Source organism: Heloderma suspectum, chromosome 3, assembly GCF_057233095.1.
Source record: "Heloderma suspectum isolate Gila_16-S chromosome 3, 16-S_ref, whole genome shotgun sequence".
NCBI lineage: Eukaryota > Metazoa > Chordata > Lepidosauria > Squamata > Helodermatidae > Heloderma > Heloderma suspectum.
Genome location: NC_139460.1, coordinates 21,603,269 through 21,625,693, shown reverse-complemented (window position 1 = coordinate 21,625,693; position 22,425 = coordinate 21,603,269). Strand labels below are relative to the sequence as shown.

At 44.5% G+C, this 22,425-nt stretch overlaps 1 protein-coding gene across 4 annotated transcripts in view; it reads right to left on the bottom strand.

Annotated features, from left to right (window-relative positions):
* Positions 1–6,785: 6,785 nt before the first annotated feature.
* The window catches only part of PIWIL4 (piwi like RNA-mediated gene silencing 4), a 115,752-nt gene continuing 100,112 nt past the window's right edge, over positions 6,786–22,425 (bottom strand). For 3 of the 4 annotated variants that reach the window (XM_084842623.1, XM_084842624.1, XM_084842626.1), the window contains exons 15-21: positions 20,035–20,235; positions 19,105–19,208; positions 18,621–18,691; positions 13,772–13,925; positions 12,618–12,749; positions 9,054–9,201; positions 6,786–7,257 (exon numbers count right to left, since the gene is read on the bottom strand). In XM_084842623.1, coding sequence (XP_084698749.1) covers positions 7,141–7,257; positions 9,054–9,201; positions 12,618–12,749; positions 13,772–13,925; positions 18,621–18,691; positions 19,105–19,208; positions 20,035–20,235 — 927 coding nt within the window. In that variant the 3' untranslated portion in view covers positions 6,786–7,140. The remainder of the gene's footprint in view (positions 7,258–9,053; positions 9,202–12,617; positions 12,750–13,771; positions 13,926–18,620; positions 18,692–19,104; positions 19,209–20,034; positions 20,236–22,425) is intronic. The other variant, XM_084842625.1, reaches the window with a different exon arrangement.

The following is a 22,425-nucleotide window of genomic DNA, read 5'->3' as shown; positions in this document are numbered from 1 at the left end:
CAGAGAGGAGCTCCATAGCGGTGTGGCATGTTCACCCTGGAGGTCTGGCATGCCAGCAGAAAGCTCCACAGGTGTACGAGTACTGCCAGTGTTTCTGCTGGCATTGGGCCTGACCCAGGGCATTCCAGGGGCATATTGTGGTGGCCTTGGATCCACTGATTCCAAAGCTCCCTTGTTCCCCCAACAGGGTCCTGAATGATGCCTTGTCCAGACTGGCATGTTTCCCTTCCATTTTCAATAGGAGGGAAATTGGGTAACCCCTCCCCCCATGTGCTGGGAAAATAGGGGGAAAGAACACCTTCCACTCCCACCCTGCCTGGAATTAACTGGCAGGGCTTTGGAAGTGGAGAATGTATTTATTACATTTCTATACTGCCCAATGGCTGAAGCTCTTCACAAAAATTTTCCACCACAAAACCCCATCCTACTTAGAATTGCTCTGGCCACCTACATATATGTGCATATGGGGAAAAAACGGTTGCTCCAGTGTGCATATGTCACAGAAAGCATCACCTTAGAAGAGGCAACCCCCCTTCTCTCTCTCTCTCTCTCTCTCTCACACACACACACACACACTGGGGAATGCCTCTTCTAAGATGGTGCTTGCTGTCTGTAGTTTTCAATAAGTCCTTGCATTAGAAATAATTTTAAAAGAACTTTAAAATCTGCCATCCAATTAATTGAAGGCACCTTTTTACGTGATCAAAATGCCTGAAGCAATTAATTAAACTGTTTAATTGACTAAACATTGCAGCTATGATGATGGGTGATTTGTTTCTGGTACCAAAACCAGAATCCACCCAGAGCCCTTGTTAGTCCTGGCTCAGATTATCAACTTCCACCTCTCTCTTTCTACGCATGTGGGTCTATCTCTCTATTTCTTGTACCCAATTGAAAGCTGCAGTCAACTTTAAGAGTGTAAAAATGCAGCCATGACACACCAAGATCCCAACACTGTTGCATGGATTCAAAGATATCAAGCTGCTTTTCCTAAACAGGAAATTTCACAAAAGAATAATCTCTTTGTGGTTTCTCAGCAACGCTGAGACTCTGTCATATTTTTCAGTGTATCAACAGTAAATATTCCTGCCTAAATCAGAACAAGAAACCTTTTTAATAGATGCCAGAATACAAAGGGGAAAATCTTACCTGTACACTGTAAACTTTCTTCTCCTTCACCCTTTAAGAAGCCCAACACTCGTCCTCCTTGCAAATTCTTTGCTTTTCATCCGGTGATGACTCTCCTGAAAGTATGCGGCTGTTGCCTGGACTTGCTGACGGTTTGTACAGGGAAAGGACTGAAATTAGACTGTTCCTGCATTTTCAAAGAGCTTCAAAAGACTCCTCCAAGCCTCCCAGCCAGCACTGTAAATACTGGGAGTATCTGAAGTACATATTCATTGTGTAGAAGCATATAATTAACTCTGGAAAATTAAACCATGGCAGTGCTGCTGGAAAGATAGAGGAGACAAAAGCATGAATTGTTTATAAATCCCTAGAAGACAGGGAAATGCCTTAGGATGGGTCCAATCAGGTCTGAGGAACAAAATCTGTTTTCCTTGTTATTATACGATTACAATGGGGTTATCTATAGGCACCAGGGTGTATAGCAGGGGTTTAGAACCTCAGACCTGGGGGCTAAATATGGCCCAACTTGGCCCCCTGGGATTCCCAGATGGCCCCACCTGCTTTCCCCCAACCTCCAATCATTTGATGGCATCCTGACTTTCGAGAAGTTTTTTTGCCCATTCTAAAAGGTTAAAATACCTGTTCTAAGGCGTAATTATTGGCAGTAAGAATTTTAAGGTAAAAAAGATGCTGGTATTTTGGCCCTGCCCTTTTTACCTTTGGACCTCACTCTCTTTGTCTTTGGCCACACCCACCACTGGAATGCAGCCCGAGAGCTTCTCCAAAATGGAATTTGGCCCTTGGGCTGAAAGAGGTTCAACACCCCTGCTACAGGGTAGCATAAAGCATTTCTTTTTTTCTTTTTCTTTTTTTTTTTAAAAGCAGATTCCTCCCCACAGATATTTGCCTGGTCACTGTTCAAATGTTCACTGTTGGCTGATGTGTGCAGCATTTGTATCTTAGGGCACGGGCAGGCAAATGTCAGGCTTGCGGGATCTAGAACCCTAGAACCTTGAGATCCACTAACCAGAGCCTACTATGGTACTAGGCCCGATTTCACCTGTCATATCCTTGACCATTAGCCACATAGGCTGGAAGTTTGAGTCCAATACCATCTCATAGCTACTACTGAAGACCGGCTTTTAACAGGCTCAAGGGCGCAATCCTATGCATGTTTAGACAGAAAAAAGTCCTACAACTCCCAGCATGCCCAAGCCAGCAATGTTATTTTTTTAAAGGCCCAATGAAGGAGTGGCCAGTGAATTTTAGTAGGAGACATTATGTCAGGAATTTCTGCAGACGTTTCTATAATGTTCCAGGGCATAGCCTGAAGGCACATGAGGCATCCACCTTGCTGAAGCTACGCAGGTCTGGGTCTGGTCAGTGCTTGGAGGGGAGACCACCTGGGAACCACATGTTGCCAAGTTCCACATTGGAAGAAAGATGGGATATTAAATACATACATACATACATACATACATACCAGAAGGTATTAAAATAAAAATAGGCTGAAATGCATTGGGCTTTTTTTTTTTTACAAATAAAGTCTTTGTTCTAGCATCTTGAGACTTTCCATTCATGAGTCTGTTTTGGATACTCTTTCGCTTTTTCACCTTTTTGTTTTTTAGGCTGAGAGTCAGTGATTGGCCCAAAGTCACCCAGTGAGCTTCATGGCCAAGTGGGGACTAGAACCCGGGTCCAGTCCCAGTCCAACCCTCTAATCACTACACCACATTGGCTCTATTACTATTTAAATTATAGTAATTATTTCTGAATTGGCATCTATACGTATATAGTATGCACATTTTATGAAAATCTAAGCGGCCACCTTGTTCCTGACTCTGCATGGCTGCCCAGAGTGGAAATATAGCTTTGCCTATGATTTTACAGTTAAGTAGTACAACCTTCCCTAACTTGTGCCCTTTAATATTTTGGACCACAACTCCCAGCATTCCTGACTGTAGGCCTTGCCAGCTGGGGCTGATGGGAGCTGAGGGCAACAAATTGGGGCAGGCTGCTGCAAAGCATAGACAACCTTGAAAATGTGAACGTGTTCCTGTTTCATACCTTGTTCCCTCCCCTTGGGCTAGCAAGTGATCATCCAAGCAGGAACTTTGAGAGTAGGCTCTCCTCCCACACACACATGAACACGAAGGATGACTTTCTGGATCGTTCAGTTGGGAAATCTTTGCTGAATGGCATTCGGCTGCTGTGTAGGATGAGGATGCAGAAGAAAAGTTGCCACACCTTATATATAAAAAGCCTCTTCACCTGGCAAAGAAATTGTTTTTCTGAATATGAAATGGCGTCTTTAGTGAACTTTATATGGAGCCTAATAACTGGATGTTTGGTCACCTGCATCCATGAGAAAAATATAAATTAAGGGCATATTTATATCACAGACTTAACCCGCCACTTTACCGAGGCTTCTGTTTACGGATTCTTTGCAGGATTAAGATCAGCTCTTCTACACTTGTTTTTTCTGGGAGGCTTCTTTCTCTTCCTTATATTCCATTACACAAGCATTAGGTGGCCCTGTGGTATAGCGGAATTGCACAATTACATGGGGCTTTTTAACACAATTCACAAATATTACCAGGCTTTCCTCGTTAGACACCCCCCCCCCCCGCTAAAGTGGTTGCAAAGCACAGGAGAGGCCTTGGAGGAGGAGGAGGTTGTGTAAAGGATCTGCAAGCGACTGTGAGGAATCACAAGCGCACAATAAACGCCTCATGTAGAAAGGCCCATATCTAGCTTGAAACAGCTCAGTGGACCAGCCTCCAGTTGGGAAATGGTAGGGATATTTTATGTTCAAAGACCAGATTGTTATTATTACAAGAATTAGGTTATGGGAAATTGTTATGCACTATTATGCTTATTAGCAATTGTGTGAACGGCTTTTAAAAAGCAAATAGCACTCAATCTGTCGACATATTTCTAAACCTCATAAATTGTTCTGGTTGGATTATCACAACAACAACTAGAGGGATGAGCTATCGATTTCATAGCTGCTCTGGTATAATCCTGTTTTCTTCTACCTCCTGGACCTTTCTCGCCTTCAAATGCTGTGAACTGAGGCCCTCTTCGCTGTTTTTGTAATATTATTATCCTCATCCCCCAACCGTGTATGTTTACAGAGTTTTTCATTTCTTTTCATTTCTCTTATTACTGTTATTCTTATGAAACCCAATGAAAGGATAATTTTCAAAAACACCCATACTGGGTCAACCAAAGATCTATCTAGTCTGGCATACCCTTAATGTAAATAAATACATACAAACATACATACCCCACCAGATGGCCTTAAGCCAGGGGGAAGCAACCTGGTGGGCCCGGACAGCTTTCTTGGCATGCACCAAGGTTCCCTAGCCCTTCCACTTAAAAAAAAAATTAACAGATTTTCTTAACAAGATTGCTGTGAAAGAGGTTTCCACTGATGCTGAAAACTATGGGTTCAAGGTTGTTCAGTGTGTTGGGGCTCAGACCCCACCTCTGCCTTGTACTCAGCCTTTCTGGCAGATTACCTCTCCTTTTCCACACCTCCCATGGCAGCCTTTTGTGGTGGCACCCAAGACAATTTCTCAAATTGCCAGATATGCCCATGGCCCAAAAAGGTTGCCTACCCCTGCCTTAGGCAAACCACTCTGTTTCAATCCCCTTTCCCCAATATGGTGATAACAATTTTATTTAGCTAGGTTTTGAGTAAACAGCTAGATTTTATATTTTCAAAAATGGGGAATCTACCATTATTTTTTTCATTTTCCCAGCTATCCTTGGAAGGGTCCCAGGTATACGCTGAAACCATCTCAGTACCTGGTAACGCCTAATTTTACTGAGTAGTATCTAATGTTAATCCTACGTACAGTAGACCCATGGAAATGAATGTGACTCAACTCATACTAACTTAAGCCCGATTCGTTTCAATGGTTCTACTCTAAGAAGGACTAACATTGGATACTACCCAATGTCTGCAGCACCCTTCCACTTTCTGTCTTAAGACTGTAACCAAATGCAAACTCCGTGGCCTTAAGATCAGCTCCTTTTTCCCCCTCCCTGCCCCCTGCTTTTTTGTGCTTTGCTTACCATCTAGCCTGGCGTGTTCTGAAGAAGTCGAAAGCTCGTACAGTGTTTCGTGACCTCTGAGTTAGCCTAATAAAAGTATTACACTAATGTGGATTTTAGCATTTTTCTTTTGGTCTACTCTCATTTTTTATTCAGTTATTCATCCATCCATCCATCCATCCATCCATCCATCTGCCTTACAGCCAGTGTAAGGATTATTGAAATATATACATGAAGTGATTTGAACACACCATCAGAGTTGTATAAGTGTTAAATATTATTCCCAGGAAGCATAAAGTCTGCAACCCATGGCAGTTCATATCATACATCAAGGAAGAATGGGAACAGAAAGCCAACATGGCATGTCTGAACAGGAAATGAAATTTGACCTTTCAAAGAACTTTTCGAAGCTTCTGAAGAGTAAATGTCAGATCTCTATATAAAAACCAACAAGTATATTGGCTTGTTTAAAATTTAGAGTTCAAACACGTTCTTCAACAGGATCTGCTTTGTATTCAAACCCTTCCCCCACCCCATCTTGAAATATTCAACCATATTTGATAGGGGGGGAAATGTTCTACTTTTCAATCACGAGGACTGACTGCGAGGTGAAACACTGCTGTCAAAAGAAGAGCTGTCTTGGCCACACAGGGCTTAGGCCAGCTTAGGGAGGAGGTGGCTCAAGCTTCTGCAGGCCCAATGAGGAGCATCCGTGGGCTGCATTAGGCCGTGTGCCAGAGGTTCTGTACCCCTGGTTTAGAAGCATGGTTGATTTCAAGCCCATGTAGAACTGTTACGGCCAAGGCTGCCTGTAGGACTGCAACATATAAAGCAATGAACTTGGTATCATCATGTGCAGAACATGTCATCCTGAGAATTTTGCTTTCAGGAACTACTGGACTTGGGGAAGTGGACTGCTTTATTGAGAAATTCACAAAAATCTGGCTGTGGTGAGTTTGGGTAGAATCCAACTAAAGTCCTACTTAGACTAGTCATGACTTACTTAACTCCCATTCATTTCAATAATTCCCATTCATTTCAATGGCTCTCCTCTAAGGAGGACTTTAGTTAGATTCTACCCTTTGAATCCAGTTACAATATGTATTGGGGCGGAGGGGAGAGTTACTCGGTCATATAGATATGGAGAATAAGTTTATGACACTGTGAAATAAACAAAGAGCTGGCATACCAGTACAACTGGAAATAATTGTGGTTGTGGTCTTTTTAAGTGCATTAAGTAGTTGTACATACAATTGTGCATTTGTGTGTGTGGGGGAGCTGCAATAATAATTAAAGAGTATGTTGTTTTCATTTCTTAAATGCCAGTTTCTAGCCCTTATGACAAGCTATGACACTAGATTTCATAAGCGTGTGTGGCCAACATCTGCCAAAACCTCAAAAGCCAAATAGATGGAGTTCAAGTTGTCAAGATGGAGTTTAGATTCCAGAAGAGATTCTGCTCCTCTTTTCTGTGATCAAGAGGAGCAGAATACATTGTGCAAAATAAATGAAATCAGCACTAATACTAATAATATTAAAAAATGCTAATAATGTACCCAAGTAGTTCTTCGCCAATAAAAAGAAAACCCAGTATTCATATGCACATAGTATCTTAACTTTAATTTGAAAAACAACAGTTCAACTATATATAGAAATAGCCCTCTTCTAAAATATTTGCACAATTTTGAATTAAAACATCTACTTGCAAAATCAAAAATCACCTTGAAAGGATGCAGATTTGCATGGGGCGAAATCTCACTAAAGACATACAACTGAAATGTGGCTGAAAATGTTGTGCCATAATTGCTAACGGGAAAACATGGTTATGAACAGCACACAAGAAAAACATGCAAAACCTCTGCTGCCTAGATTCTAGAGCAATGTCCTTTTGAAACCAAGACCGCGCTGCTCAGTGCTGCTTCTGCTTGGCAGCTACCCTCTCAAGGCCCTTCACAAATAGAACAGCTTGTCTGCAAGTTCCAGGCTTGGCTCGCAGTGGATGCTCTGGCCCACCAGGAAAGTCAGCTTGCTGGCGTATTGGCATGGTGCTGGGACTCGGATGAGGCCCTGGACAACAAAAGGGAGAGGAAATCAGAGAGCCTGCTCTGAGGTGTGTTGCTGAAAGCAGCACCTTCCAATGTCCTGAAACCATATGACAGCCTTCCCCAACCTGGGGTATTATGGGGATTGTAGTCCAACACATCTAGAGGGCACCAGGTTGGGGAAGGCAGTTTTCAAGATATTAAAAGTTGCTCTTTCTTCAGCCAGGGGTCCGGCTGTTTTTGCACTTCCAGGTGGGTAACAAAAGCTGGTGGTTTATGGAGCCCCTGGTGGACTGCATGTTTGGCATGGAGGACTGAGGCCGGCACTGTTGTATTTGAAACAACAGGCCGGCCTTCCCCAACCCAGCACTCTCCAGATGTGTTGGACAATGCCCATCATTCCCAGCCAGCACAGCCAACACCTGGAAAACAGTGGTGCAGCTAGGTAACTTTAGATCCTGAATTTAATGGTCTTATATTTCCCCCTATCCCACCAGCCCCACTTTAGACAGCCATGTGCATTCATTACCTTACCAACCACTGGGGGGAGACAGAAAATTATCAGCATGATTTTCACTTCATGCCACTTATTATTTACAAAGTTCTACTGAGCACAAGAGGATTTTGCTGTGTTCTAACCACTTAAAAAAAAGATCCCCTGGGGATTTGATGGGAGATGGGTGTCTGCCCATATTTTCTGGCCAGTCCTCCCAACTCTTTCTTGATTGAAACACAGCCTGGCAAACAAGCCCTAGACTGTTATTTAGCCCATTAAAAAAAAGGTTTACAAGTCTGGCTGCCAAACTTTGTTGGTCATTTTTGGCACAGCGATGGCTTGAAAGGGGAGGGGAAAAAAGAATAAAATCTCTCCCATTTTGAGGCAGTTTTCAAGGCTGACTTCCTGGGAGGCCATTTAGGCTGCAAACCTATCCCCCTCTGGTCATGCTGGCTGGGGATGTTGGGAGTTGTAGTCTGTCAAGGATAACGGCCTGCTTTCCGCCATAAGATCGGGTCAGGCTGTCACGTCGGATGTAACCGCCTGGAATTGTTTGTAATCTAGAGGCTCCTTGGCCCTTTGCCCAAGGCCAGAGGCAGCCCCTGCTACCTGGAAAGTGCCAACAGCTGGAGGTGGTGGGGAGTTCCAGCCTCTTGGAGGCCAGGGCGGCCCACCCAGGGATTGAGCCAGGGATTGGCTGAGGCAAAATCTGCCCTGGGTTGCCAGGGCTGGGCTTTAAAAGTGGGCTGAGGCCGAGACATGGGGTCTCCCTTCATCCTGGTGGTCCTGGACCTGCAGACGGCTGGTTGCTATCCAGGGACATCCATACTTAGGTATGTAAGGATAGGCCAGGTAGATTTATTATTTTGCTTGGGTGTGCATTCATGAAGCTCTCTGTTTGTAATTAAGTGATTTAGCTTTGTACCCTCTGTGTAACCTGCTATTTCCATTCTTCCCTTTCCTTCTACCCTTTTATTTTGATCTTAATAAACCTTTATCCAACCTTTAGTTGGTGTGAACTCTCTACATAACCTCAGTGCTAATTTCAGTGCCTCTTGGCTTACGAGGGTGGTTACTGGGTATTTTGGGGGGCTGAAAGGCCAGGTTTGGCCAGTCCTGTTTTTGGGGAGGGGGTCCTGGGATTGGGTCCTGGACGGTCCTCCCTTGCAGGGAGGTTGGGGCCAGTCCCTTCCTTCCCCTCCCCTCCTTCCTTGACATAGTCCAATGCATTTTGGGAAGGCAACAATAAACCATTCCTTTCCTAACCTCATGGGGGGGGGCGAGGAGTGACCATTCACAATGCTGTTTGCAACGGTGTTACTTACAGGCCAGTTGTAGTACAGGTGGCACATCTTGTAGGTCAGGCGCTGCATATGGTCTGGCTTTAACCCATTGTCATCATAGATCACGTTATAGTAGGTGGGGTTGACGGTCCCCTGGCGTGCAAGTTGGCTGATCAAGAAAAAATCATACCTGCTGGGCAAGGTTAGGATTAGTAGTGGGAAAAGGTCCATGTACCATGGGCTAATTAATAACCCCAAAGACTACAAGTAGTCAATCTACATTATGAGAAGCATATGCTAACTTAGTGGGCTTGATTAGTTTCTTGATGCATATCAAGTGATCGAAATGTTACTGTTTCATTAAAGCAGATTTGCTTCCCACCCTTTCTCCAAGGAAGCATATATGGTCCCGTCCCCTCTGATTTTATCCTCATGACAATCCTGAGAGGTGGGTTAGCCTGAAAGATAGGCTTTGGCCAGACACGAAGCGGAGCATAAGGGCTGAGTGGTGATTTGAACCTGTATCTTCTACGTTCAAGTCTAACATTGTAACCGTTACCCTACACTCTCACACACGTCCGATGTCTGGAGCTCTGTGTGTTCTGCAAGGGGGCACTATGCATTATTTCAGTGCAGAGGAAGGTGAATGCAGAGCTTCTCCTTTCGTCTTCATAAGTGAGGGCCCTGTAGCAAATGAGTCTTCATAACTGAGGGCGCTGTAACAAAATCAATGAACTGGGGTAACCATGGGAACTGTCATAAAGCTTTGTGTCTCAACCAGGTTTGCTATCATTTTATTTATTCCTCACATTTATATCCCAGCCTTCCTTCAAGGAGATCAGTGTGGTAGAGATGGATGAGGTTACTCCCCTTTATGATCATAACAACCCTGTGAGGTAGGTTAGGTTGAGGGTGTGTGACTGGCCCAGGGTCACCCAGGGAACAGAGATTCTAACCCAGATCTTCCAAGTCCAACAATCTAACCACTGCAACACATTGGCCCTCGATTATAAACTAACCCATATCCATCCCAGCTGAAATGCCAACGTTTTATGCATCCCGGAGTGGGTGATTTCGGGATTCTAATCTCCATTAGTGATTGTGAGTATGGACACAGGATGTTATTCTCGATTAATGCAGAATATAAAGGGTATGATCTTGTACTGGTAGACCAAAAGACTGGGCAGCAGGGGAAGGATACTGTTCTTGGACACCAGTGATTTGGAAAAGAGTGCTCTTCACCAAAGATAGTTGGAAGGTGACATTGTTAACAAGGAATTTGGAAAGGGACTTGGCTTGTTGCATAAATCCTTTAGACACAAGACTCAGGGGTTCACTGTTTGCACATTTCAACCTCTGTACCTCTTGCTGGTAAAGGGGACCTACTGGTTAAGCTCTTGTTGACCCCCCCGCCAATTCCTAGAACATGAAGCTTCAAAACATCACACATAAAGATAACTTCCATTGTATCACAGCACAGGAGTAGGACCTTGAGGTCCAGGGGCCAAATCTGGCTCTCCAAGGTTCCCTAGTCTGCCATGCCCCCTTCCACTAACCATGCCCCCTTTCCCCCAACCACTGATCACTGGATGGTTTCCTGGCTTGTGTGCACGTTTCCCTCATTCTAAAAGGTTCAAATGCCTCTCATTAAGGCTTAGTTAGGCAGGAAGAGTTTTAAGCTAAAATATGCTGGTATTTTGGCCTCACCTGTTTTGCCTTTGGCTCCACCCACCACTGGAATGCGGTGTCCAAGAGCTTCTCCAAAATGGAATTCGGCCCTCAGACTGAAAGAGGTTCCCCATCCCTGCTGTAGCATCTGGTTATCCACATGTTATCCAGACGGTTAAGCCATTCTGGCAATCACGGGTATTAAACTGAGCAAGCAAAGCAAATAAACATGGAAGAAGTCTTCAAGAGGTTTCCTTCTGGATCGGAACCAAAGGAAAGCACCTGTTTAGTAAGGTTTAGTAATTTGATCAGCAGGGAATGCTGATCAAATTTGCAGATGACACAAAATTGGGAGGGATAGCTAATACTTTGGAAGACAGAAACAAAATTCAAAGTGATCTTGATAGGCTGGAGCGCTGGGCAGAAAACAACAGAATGACATTTAATAGGGATAAATGCCAAGTTCTGCACCTAGGAAAAAGACACCAAATGCACAGTTACAAGATGGGGGATACGTGGTTCAACAACACTACAAACGAGAAGGATCTTGGAATTGTTGTCGATCACAAGCTGAATATGAGCCAACAATGAGATGTGGCTGCAAAAAAGGCAAATGCTATTTGGGGCTGCTTTAATAGAAGCATAGCTTCCAAATCCCGGGAAGTACTAGTTCCCCTCTACTCAGCACTGGCTAGGCCTCATCTGGAGTACTGTGTCCAGTTCTGGGCACCACACTTTAAGAAGGATGCAGACAAGCTGGAGAGGGTTCAGAGGAGGGCAACAAAGATGATCAGGGGACTGGAAACAAAGACCTATGAAGAGAGACAGAAAGAACTTGGCATGTTTGGCCTTGAGAAGAGAAGACTGAGGGGAAATATGATAGCTGTCAGGGTGGAAACTGAGCCCATAGAGCCCCAGAGCAGTTCTGATTCTGAGAAGGAACAGCAATCCGTGGGAGAGGAGCCAGCTCATTCCTCACAGGCACAGCAGCTGGCAGAGATTCCTCCTGCTGGCATTCCTGAGACAGATAGTGATCCTAGCAGTGAGAAAGTGCGGGAACGAGGCTTGCTAGATGCTCGACGCGGACGCAGAGAGCGACGAGCGATGGAAGGTGCGGAAAGGAGGCATAGCGCCCATTTGGCACGCAAGCAACGGCTGCCTCCCATGGACCCAAGGAAAAGAGGGAGGATCTCTCCCTAGCCCATAAGTTCTGGGTCTTCAAGTGACTCTCTTTCAAACGGGGATCAACTGCCTATTCGAAGCTTAGGCCACTCTGCTGTTCCTTGCTTTAGTCGCTGGTGATAAGCATCTGAAAGAATCATTAAGTTGTAAAAGGATTAAAGCTTTGAAACAATCCTTTTGTCTGTGTCTTGAGTTGGCTATTAGAGTCTACTGAAAGAGGCCGCCAGGGCGCACCTGACAATAGCGCTCTTCAAGTCCTTGAAAGGTTGTCACAGAGAGGAAGGCCAGGATCTCTTCTCGATCATCCCAGAGTGCAAGACATGGAATAATGGGCTCAAGTTACAGGAAGCCAGATTCCGGCTGAACATCATGAAAAACTTCCTGACTGTTAGAGCAATACGACAATGGAACCAATGACCTAGGGAGGTGGTGGGCTCTCGCACACTGGAGGCATTCAAGATGAGGCTGGACAGCCACCTGTCAAGGATGCTCTGACTTGGATTCCTGCACTGAGCAGGGAGTTGGACTCAATGGACTTGTAGGCCCCTTCCAACCCTACTGTTCTATGATTCTATGATTCCATGGTTATGTTCAGTGGAGGCTGGTGGCTCTGATGTCAGTGGGGCATTAAATCTGCTCTGGGTTTCAGTCAGAACTCTAAAGGAGCCATCCAAAGTGCTTCAGTTGATCTGAAGCTGTTCTCCATGAAGACAGCATCACATTGGTTCTGCTGTTATGCCAATGTATAATACTTGCCATTCAGGTCGAGTGGCTTCCGTGTCGACAACTGTCCCAATGGGAGGATTTTGCAGGCTTCTGTTGGCTTCGGTGAAGAAGCGACACGGGCATCTCTTTTTTACTATAATCACAGACAGCTTGGGTCGTCTGCTATTAAAGGAAAGAAAACTTTAAAAGGCAAATAAGTAACTGCATGGTTAATCAGTGCTCTGCACTGCCACTGCTAAACAGGAGTTACTGATAAAGAGCATGTCTTGCTCCCACAATTGGGTTTATGGATGGTGGTTGAAACAGGAGGCCATCACCACAGGGTGGTGGAACGCAAACGCAGTGCTCCCCAATCTCTTAACTATGGTCAGGCGATTTTATTTATTTTAAAATATTTAAACATGTCAACAAGTTATCCTGGGCTCAAGAACTCCTGCCTTCCCCCTTGCATGAATCCTCCTCTTCTTTCATTTTCAGAACTACTTTTAGCACTACTTTTGTACCAATGTTTTCAGAAATGACTATTCGCTCCAAACCAGAGTTTACAACGTTATATGGATCCTCCACGGGCTTAATCTGGCTTGTGGAGTGCTGGCCAAATTATTTGGGATGATGCACGCCACATGAAACCTAGGACTTGCTACTCCTCCCAGCAGATCAAAAAACAAAATAGGCAGAATGTGGGGCATGGCCAAACCAAGTGTTGTCAGGGGGCGTGGCCACAACTACTGCCATAATCAAGCCCACAGAAGGCTCAATGGGGCACAATTTGCCCCCACCCAAAAAAAGGTTCTGAACCCCAGGTTTACATCCATGGTTAGAAGCAGGCTTGGAAAGTGCGGCTTGAGCAAAGCATGGGGCTGCATGCGGCCTGCAGGCTGCGTGTTGCCCACCCCTGGTATAAATACACACCAGCTCAGCTTACAACCCACCATGATAAATGCTGCTCGCTAGTCATGCATGCCACCCCAGCATAGACTCATCTGTAGCACTACGGATAGATATCTCAGAAAATGGAACAGAAGGAAGAATTCACCTGCAAGAGTGGAGGAGGAAGTAGAGTGCTGGAGCTTGCAAACTTTTGGGGCGCTTCCAATCTCCTAACCATGGTTCGAAGATTGGGCATACCCTTGGAGAAGGACATAAGGAGGGGCTTGTGACATTTTGGTCAGGGATCCATTTACCTGCAATTTCTACAGCATTCATCAAGCCCAGTAAGTAATTGTAGAACCTCATAGTCCACCACCATCTTCAGCTGCCCGTCTCCAACTCCATCACGATATATTATGATGCGTGCAGGTAGCTGCCCATTACACTTTTGCCATTTGCTTAAAGCACCTACAGAATGGCAAGAAAGAAATACAGAAGGGGTTCATATAAACAGGTCCCTGGGGGGAAATACTCCTTCATGGATCACTGCCTTGTTGTGGCGAAGGGGCTTGTGTAACTCAGTGAAGCCATAAGCTATGCCATGCAGGGCCACCCAAGATGGACAGGTCATGGCAGAGAGTTCTGACAAAATGTGGTCCACTGGAGAAGGAAATGGCAACCCACTCCACTATTCTTGCCAAGAAAACCCCATGGAACGTATCACAAGGCTAAAAGAGATGACGCTGGAAGATGAGCCCCTCAGGTCGGAAGGTGTCCAATATACTACTGGGGAAGAGCAGAGGGAATTTCCAAGTAGCGCCAGAAAGAGTGAAGCGGCTGGGCCAAAGCCGAAAGGACACTCAACTGTGGATGTGTCTGGTGGTGAAAAGGAAATCTGATGCTGTAAAGAACAATATTGTTTAGGAACCTGGAATGTCAGATCAATGAATCAAGGTAAGCTGGAGGTGGTCAAACATGAGATGGCAAGATTGAACATCGACATCTTGGGAATCAGCGAACTAAAATGGACAAGCATGGGCGAATTTAATTCAGGTGACCATTATATCTACTACTGTGGGCAAGAATCCCTTAGAAGAAATGGAGTAGCACTCATAGTCAATAAAAAGGTGGGAAAAGCAGTACTGGGGTACAATCTCAAAAACAACAGAATGATCTCAGTAAGAATCCAAGGCAAACCATTCAACATCACAGTAATTCAAGTCTATGCCCCAACCACTGATGCCCAAGAAGCTGAGGTTGATCGGTTCTATGAAGACCTACAACACCTTCTAGAACTAACACCAAAAAAAGATGTCCTCTTCATCATAGGGGATTGGAATGCTAAAGTAGGAAGTCAAGAAATAACTGGGATAACAGGCAAGCATGGCCGTGGTGTACAAAATGAAGCAGGACAAAAGCTAATAGAGTTCTGTCAAGAGAACACGCTGATCATAGCAAACACTCTTTTCCAACAGCACAAGAGGCGACTCTACACATGGACATCACCAGATGGTCAATATCGAAATCAGATTGATTATGTCCTTTGCAGCCAAAGATGGAGAAGCTCCATACAGTCAGTAAAAACAAGACCTGGAGCTGACTGTGGCTCAAAATTTGCACAATTTCGGCTTAAATTGAAGAATGTAGGGAAAACCACTAAACCATTCAGGTATGACCTAAATCATATCCCTTATGAATATACAGTGGAGGTGAGGAATAGATTTCAGGGATTAGACCTGACAGAAAGAGTGCCTGAGCAACTATGGACGGAGGTCCGTAACATTGTTCAGGAGGCAGCAACTCAATCCATCCCAAAGAAAAAGAAATGCAAGAAAGCCAAGTGGCTGTCTGATGAGGCATTAGAAGTAGCTGAGGAAAGAAGGGAAGCAAAAAGCAAGGGAGAAAGGGGAAGATATACCCAACTGAATGCAGAGTTCCAGAGAATAGCAAGGAGAGACAAGATAAACAATGTAAAGAAATCAAGGAAAACAACAGAATGGGAAAGACTAGAGATCTTTTCAAGAAAATCGGAGATCTCAAGGGAACGTTTTGTGCAAAGACGGGCATGATAAAGGACAAAGAAGGCAGGGACCTAAGAGAAGCAGATGAGATTAAGAAGAGGTGGAAAGAATACACAGAAGAACTATACAGGAAAGATCTGAATGTCCCTGATAGCCATGATAGTGCGGTCACTGAACTTGAGCCGGACATCCTAGAGAGTGAAGTCAAGTGGGCCTTAGGAATCATTACTAACAACAAAGCTAGCGGAGATGACAGTATTCCAGCTGAGCTATTTAAAATCCTAAAAGATGATGCTGTTAAAGTGCTGCACTCAATATGCCAACAAATTTGGAACACTCAACGGTGGCCACAAGACTGGAAAAGGTCAGTTTACATTCCAATTCCAAAAAAGGGCAACGCCAAAGAGTGTTCAAACTACCATACAATTGCGCTCATTTCACATGCCAGCAAGGTGATGCTCAAAATCCTACAAGCTAGGCTTCAGCAGTATGTGAACCGAGAACTACCAGAAGTACAAGCTGGGTTTCAAAGAGGCAGAGGAACTAGAGACCAAATCGCCAACATTCACTGGATCATGGAGAAAGCAAGAGAATTCCAGAAAAACGTCTATTTCTGCTTCATTGACTACGCTAAAGCCTTTGATTGTGTCGATCACAACAAACTGTGGCAAATTCTTAAAGAGATGGGAGTACCAGACCACCTTACCTGTCTCCTGAGAAACCTGTACGAGGGTCAAGAAGCAACAGTAAGAACCAGACATGGAACAACCGATTGGTTCAAAACTGGGAAAGGAGTACGACAAGGCTGTATATTGTCGCCCTGCTTATTTAACTTATATGCAGAGTACATCATGAGAAACGCCAGGTTGGATGAATCACAGGTCGGAATTAAGATTGCCGGGACAATTATCAACAACCTCAGATAGACAGACGATACCACCCTAATGGATCTAAAGAGCTTCTTGTTGACGGTGAAAGTGGAGGGTGCAAAAGCTGGTTTGAAACTCAACATTAAAAAAACTAAAATCATGGCATCTGGCCCCATCACTTCCTGGCATTTAGAAGGGGAAGAAATGGAAGCAGTGACAAATTTAACTTTCTTGGGCTCCAAGATCACCGCAGACGGTGACTGGAGCCATGAAATTAAAAGACGCTTGCTCCTTGGGAAGAAAGCTATGGCAAACCTAGACAGCATAGTGAGAAGCAGAGACATCACCTTGCTAACAAAGGTCCACATAATCAAAGCTATGGTTTTCCCAGTAGTAACGTATGGCTGTGAGAGCTCGACTATAAGGAAGGCTGAGCGCTGAAGAATTGATGCTTTCAAACTGTGGTGCTAGAGAAGACTCTTATGAGCCCCTGGACTGCAAGGAGGTCCAATCAGTCCATCCTAAAGGAAATCAACCCTGAGTGCTCATTGGAAGGACAGATACTGAAGCTGAAGCTCAAATATTTCGGCCACCTAATGCGGGGAGAAAACTCACTGGAAAAGACCCTGATGCTGGGAAAGATTGAAGGCAAAAGGAGAATGGGACAGCAGAGGATGAGATGGCTAGATAGCATCAACGATGCAATGAATATGAACTTGAGCACACTCCGGGAGAGAGTGGAGGACAGGAACGCCTGGCGTGCTATGGTCCATGGGGTCACAAAGAGTCGGACACAACTTAACGACTGAACAAGAACGGGGGGAAATAATAAATCTGCAGGGGCAAGCTTATCACATCAAAGTTTCCCTTCACATTGGCAGGTGGTGCCTCCATTTGCATTTTACTTCACTTGCAACCACAAAGGATATCTTATCGTTGCCACTGCAGTTTTAAAAAGCTGATGCAACTTGCTTGGGAAAATGGAGAAAAAAGTCTCCCTATGGCACTGAATGAAGCTGGAGGAAGATTATTCAGCAGTAAAAATGCTATGATGGAGGCACTGTTGACCATGGTGTATATCAGGTGAGGGGAACTTCGGGACGTCTGGGTGCTACTTTTGGCCCCTGGATTGCCTCCGCCCCCAGCGGGCCACACTCTGTGGGTCATGGGCCCCACAAAGCAAACCAAAACCAAAAATGCTTGAAGCTGAATTTAACCTTTTTTTGTACTCTGTAACTGCTATAAATGGCACTTTTGCTTAATTTTCTTTAGGGGGGGCAGCAAAGGCTGCATCAGGAAGCATGAGGCCCGAAAGCTTCATGTTGCCCACCTGTGGTGTATATACATGCCAGCTTAGCTTGCAACCCACCATGATAAATGCAGCTCGCTAACCATGCATGGCACCCCAGCAGAGACTCAGTAAAACACTTGCTTTCGCTGCCTAGCGCTACAAAAATAAAGAGGGGACTGTCAAAGACCTGGTAGGCCACATAATTCCATCATCTACGGAAACCCCTTTCCAGGTGCCCCACTGTCTGAAGTGCAGCAGGTGGCAATGGGGAAAGGATCTCCTTGGTCATGGCGCTCCATGTTCAGAATGCTCTCCCCAGGGAGGCTTGCCTGATGCCTTTTAGGACCAGGTGAATATCTTTTTATTTTCATAGGGGTTTTGTTTTGTTTTTTGCTTGTAGTGGTCACAGTGTTTTATGCTCTTGAAAACTGTTTTAGGAAGCAATCCCAGAGTCCCTGGGAGAGCATCGCTATCATCATGGGAAAGGAAATCCAGTTGGGGAACCCCCCACCCCACCCCCTGCTTGCAGCACCATGGAAAGAACCGCAGTGGCTTCTTCATCTGAGGTCAGTGATCTGACCTTGGGTGAGGATGCAAATGAGGGGGAAGGGGACAGGGAGGGGAAGTGCTGAGGATGCACAATACCCTGAATCCTCCCTGCTCTCATCACCGTGACTCCACTAAATGTGGTCAAAAGTGTGTCTAGGGGGGGGAAAGGAACAGAAAGGAGGACGGAGAGGTGAAGATTGCCTCCATCCTTCCTCCTGCTCTGCTGGGCACCTACTGGGAGGACATTAGATGTTTGGAGTGCTCTGACAATGGAGCGTTGCTTCAGAAGCATGGGGGTGCTCTGTTAATGTTACATTTATATTTCACTGATTAGCAATATTTATGCTGCTGCTTGATGCAATACCCCTAACTTTCACTACCCTTAGTTCGACACAATACCCCTTCCTTTCACTTCCTGCAGTTTGATAAATACCTTTCAGGCAGACCTTCAAGCAATCTGCAGTGTTCACTCCTGTGTGCTGCACAATGCAGCGAGAGTACCACCTGGGCAGAAAAGGAAAGGAAATGAGTTACCAGGCAATCAACACAGTTCTACCAACAGAGGCTGACGAGGCTCCATCTTTCTATAATTGTCTGTACTGCTTTCACTTGGGTGCTGTACATTCTCCATCATCCAGAACAGCCTTCCCCAACCTGGTGTCCTCCAGACATGCCAGACTACAACTCTCATCATCCCCAGACAGCACAGTCAATAGGGGTGATGGGAGTTGTAGCCCAACACATCTGGAGGACACCAGGCTGGAGAAGGCTGATTCAGAGGAATGACCAGTAGCATCAACAGAGCAGCAGACAGTCGTGCAGCAATGGCACCTTTGCACTACACAGCCGTGGAGCTGCTGCTGCAATTTCTGACATATGCAGAAATCTTCCAAGAGCATCCAGTTTGCAAATCTTACCTAGTTATTGAGATATTCGTGCTGGCCACGAACCCAACCACTGAACTTCCTCTGGCCACTGCATCTTTGTTGACATCAATGCCGACCACCATGAGGGACTTCAACTGTTGAGAAAACAACAAACTCAAAGCAGAGGCTCAGGGCAGGTCACCTGATGCTGCCTCTAGGGTTGCTAGGAGCTGCCTTTCTTACTCCCAGCAGAAACCTGAAACCATCACATCACAGAGACTGAAAGAACTGGGCATGTTTAGCCTTGCGAAGAGAAGACTGAGGGGAGATAGGATAGCGCTCTTCAAGTACTTGAAAGGTTGTCACAGAGAGGAAGGCCAGGATCTCTTCTCAGTCATCCCAGAGTGCAGGACACAGAAGAATGGGCTCAAGTGACAGGAAGCCAGATTCCGGCTGAACATCAGGAAAAGCTTCCTGACTGTTAGACCAATACGACAATGGAACCAATTCCCTAGGGAGGTGGTGGGCTCTCCCACACTGGAGGCATTCAAGATGAGGCTGGACAGCCATCTGTCAGGGATGCTTTGACTTGGATCCCTGCACTGAGCAGGGGGTTGGACTCAGTGATCATATAGGCCCCTTCCAACCCTACTATTCTATGATTCTACATCACCTGCTCCAGCTTTATTTGAAAGTCTACAGAGACCCTTCCTCCCTCATTCCATCTCAAGACCGTGATCATGCAGACACTGTGACTGCAATGTCACATCAGCCTTTTCTCTCTCCATCCTGCCCCAGCCCCCCCCCCCCCCGTTTTGTAAGGTCTTTCCCAATTAAGAGATCTGGAGATCTCAAAACTGTGCACACTTTTTCTGACCTTTTGACCGGCCTAAGAAAGATATTATGCTAATCTGGATTTTGGAACTGGTCTACACTTGCTTTGTTGGGAATGTGGGGAAGGTTCTACACAAAAGAACTTACTGGTATCTCAACTCCCCACAGCTCTCCTCCAAGCTTACAGGCGACCTGCATCGCAACCTTTGTGGCCACACTCATCATCATCCCTTGCTTGCTCAGGGTGCGAGCAAGTATGCACTGGCTTGGAATGGGCTGCTCGAGACTCAGGAACTTCTTCACGGCATCGTAACAGTCCTTCTGATTGGAAGGCAGCACACAGAGCACCTAAAAGTGGGAAACAGGACAGGCAGATCCTCTTGCTGAAGTCTGTTGACAAGGCAGGCCTGCATAACCTGTGACCTGCCACGATAAACACAGCTGGAACCCTAGGGGTGCTGCTGCTTTTAACAACACTGTTAGTTTTATTGTTGGCTTTTATTCTTGTTTTTATTGTTTTTTATATTTTTTATCACTTTTAATATTTTAATGTTTTTTATGTATTTTATTGTTGTAAGCCACCTTGGAAGGGCTTCTGCCCTGAAAGGCGGCCAAGAAATATTTTAAATAAATGCATGCATACATACATATTTTACATAAATAAAATAAATAGGGGTGGGGTGGGCAATTGCAGCAGAAAAATTGGAGGGGAAGCTTAACCCTCCTCACTTTCTGCTGACAATCGCCCCACCCTGAAGCCATGTTTCAGCTGTCAAAAGCATGCTGTCAGGCTTTTCTCCCGATAACTGAAAAGATTATGCTTGTTCCAAATCAGCAAGCTGCAAAAATAATAAGGGGCTGCCCGCAAAAGTAATAAAAAACGCTTGTCTCTTAATCACAAACTGGAGCGGGGGTGTGTGTGGAATACCCAGAAGTCCTGAAAAGGAGATCCAATTCCATGGTACCTGATATCCAACACCCTTCCTGCTCCCGGTTAATTTTCATTAGTTTTAAGCAGACCTACAAAGGCAGAAATGTTTGTAGGCCTGACAGGTTCCTCAACGCCACAACTGAGAAAAGGCAAGCTCCCCCCACAAGTTAGGAAGCAAGATATTTTTTGGCAGCATATGTATTTCACATGATACCCCAGCAGAATATTGTGTCTGGTGTAGAATTCAGCATCTAGAGAAACCAAGTTTTCATTTAAAATACAGGTCCTATCCCTCGTGGACATCAGACGTAAGTTAGACTTCTAATGGTCAGGAGGCAGAATTTCCATGCTCTGTAGAAGCCCTTGTATCTCCCCATACCAAGCTGCAGCAGAATAAATTATACAAAAATGTCCTTCCACTGTCACACTAAGACTTTTCTTATTTAGACAGGCCCTTGACCTGTTGAACTGATATGACTTCCTTATTTATGGCTCATCTTAATATATTAATGTTGTCTCTGTTGCGATCTTTTATTGGTTTTAACTGCTCTTCTTTTTTACTTTCTCCTTATTGACTTTTAAAAATTGGTTCATCATATTGTTAAAATTATTATTACTGTTGTTAGCTGTCTTGGATACTATATGCAGAAAGACAGGATATAAATTGAAATAATCACTAATAAAATAATTGTGCAGATTTATTGACTTTGCAGATTTTATGCCAGTCCTGGGATTTGGCTTTTCCTGGCATGAATTTTTTTCAATCAATTTTTATTGTGAATTTTAACCAAACTAAAACAAACAAACAAAAAAACAACAAAGGAAACAATTAAAAATATAAGAGCATATTCTAAAATCCTGTTTCAAATACTGCAATATTCTAAGGAGAAAAAAAAGAGGGGAAAAATAGGTTACACATAAACTTCAGTAAAAACAGACCAGATATCCAAATATAAATCCATTTGCAAGTGACACCTATATACCACACTTTCAAATGTTGCTAGCGTAAAGTCTTCAGTCCATTGCATTATAGGCGGTGAGCTTTTATCCTTCCAGTATCGTAGTATTAGTCGTTAAGCAACCAAAAGGGTGTGAAAGAGCAATTTCTGCTGACTATGTGTCACATTCCAAAAAACAGGTAAGTAATTTAAGATAACATTTACATCAGTAAATATAAAAGAGCTTTCCAATACAAAATTTATCTGTATAACAACTTCCTCCCAAAAGGAGGCAACAATTGGGCATTTCCCAAACATATGAAGAAGAGAAGCGCTGACTACATTACACCACCAACAATTGGCCAAATTTGACAGGCCTTTATTAAAGAGACGTTGTGGCATCTGATAGACACAAAACAAAAGTTTTTGCTGAATACGGCGTAACTGAAGATCCATAGAGATATCCAATACAGACACCAAAACGGCAGTCCATTGATTAAACAAAATAGGATATTCCAATTTCCTATTCCATTGCTGTTGTAAACCACATGTATCATATTTGTTCATTGATAATAAGTATGTATAAACATGAATCGTAGGTTGATATATCTCGTCAGCTTCAATAAGTATTTCCAGTAAAGAAGGAGACTCCAAAGCAGTAAAAGCAGC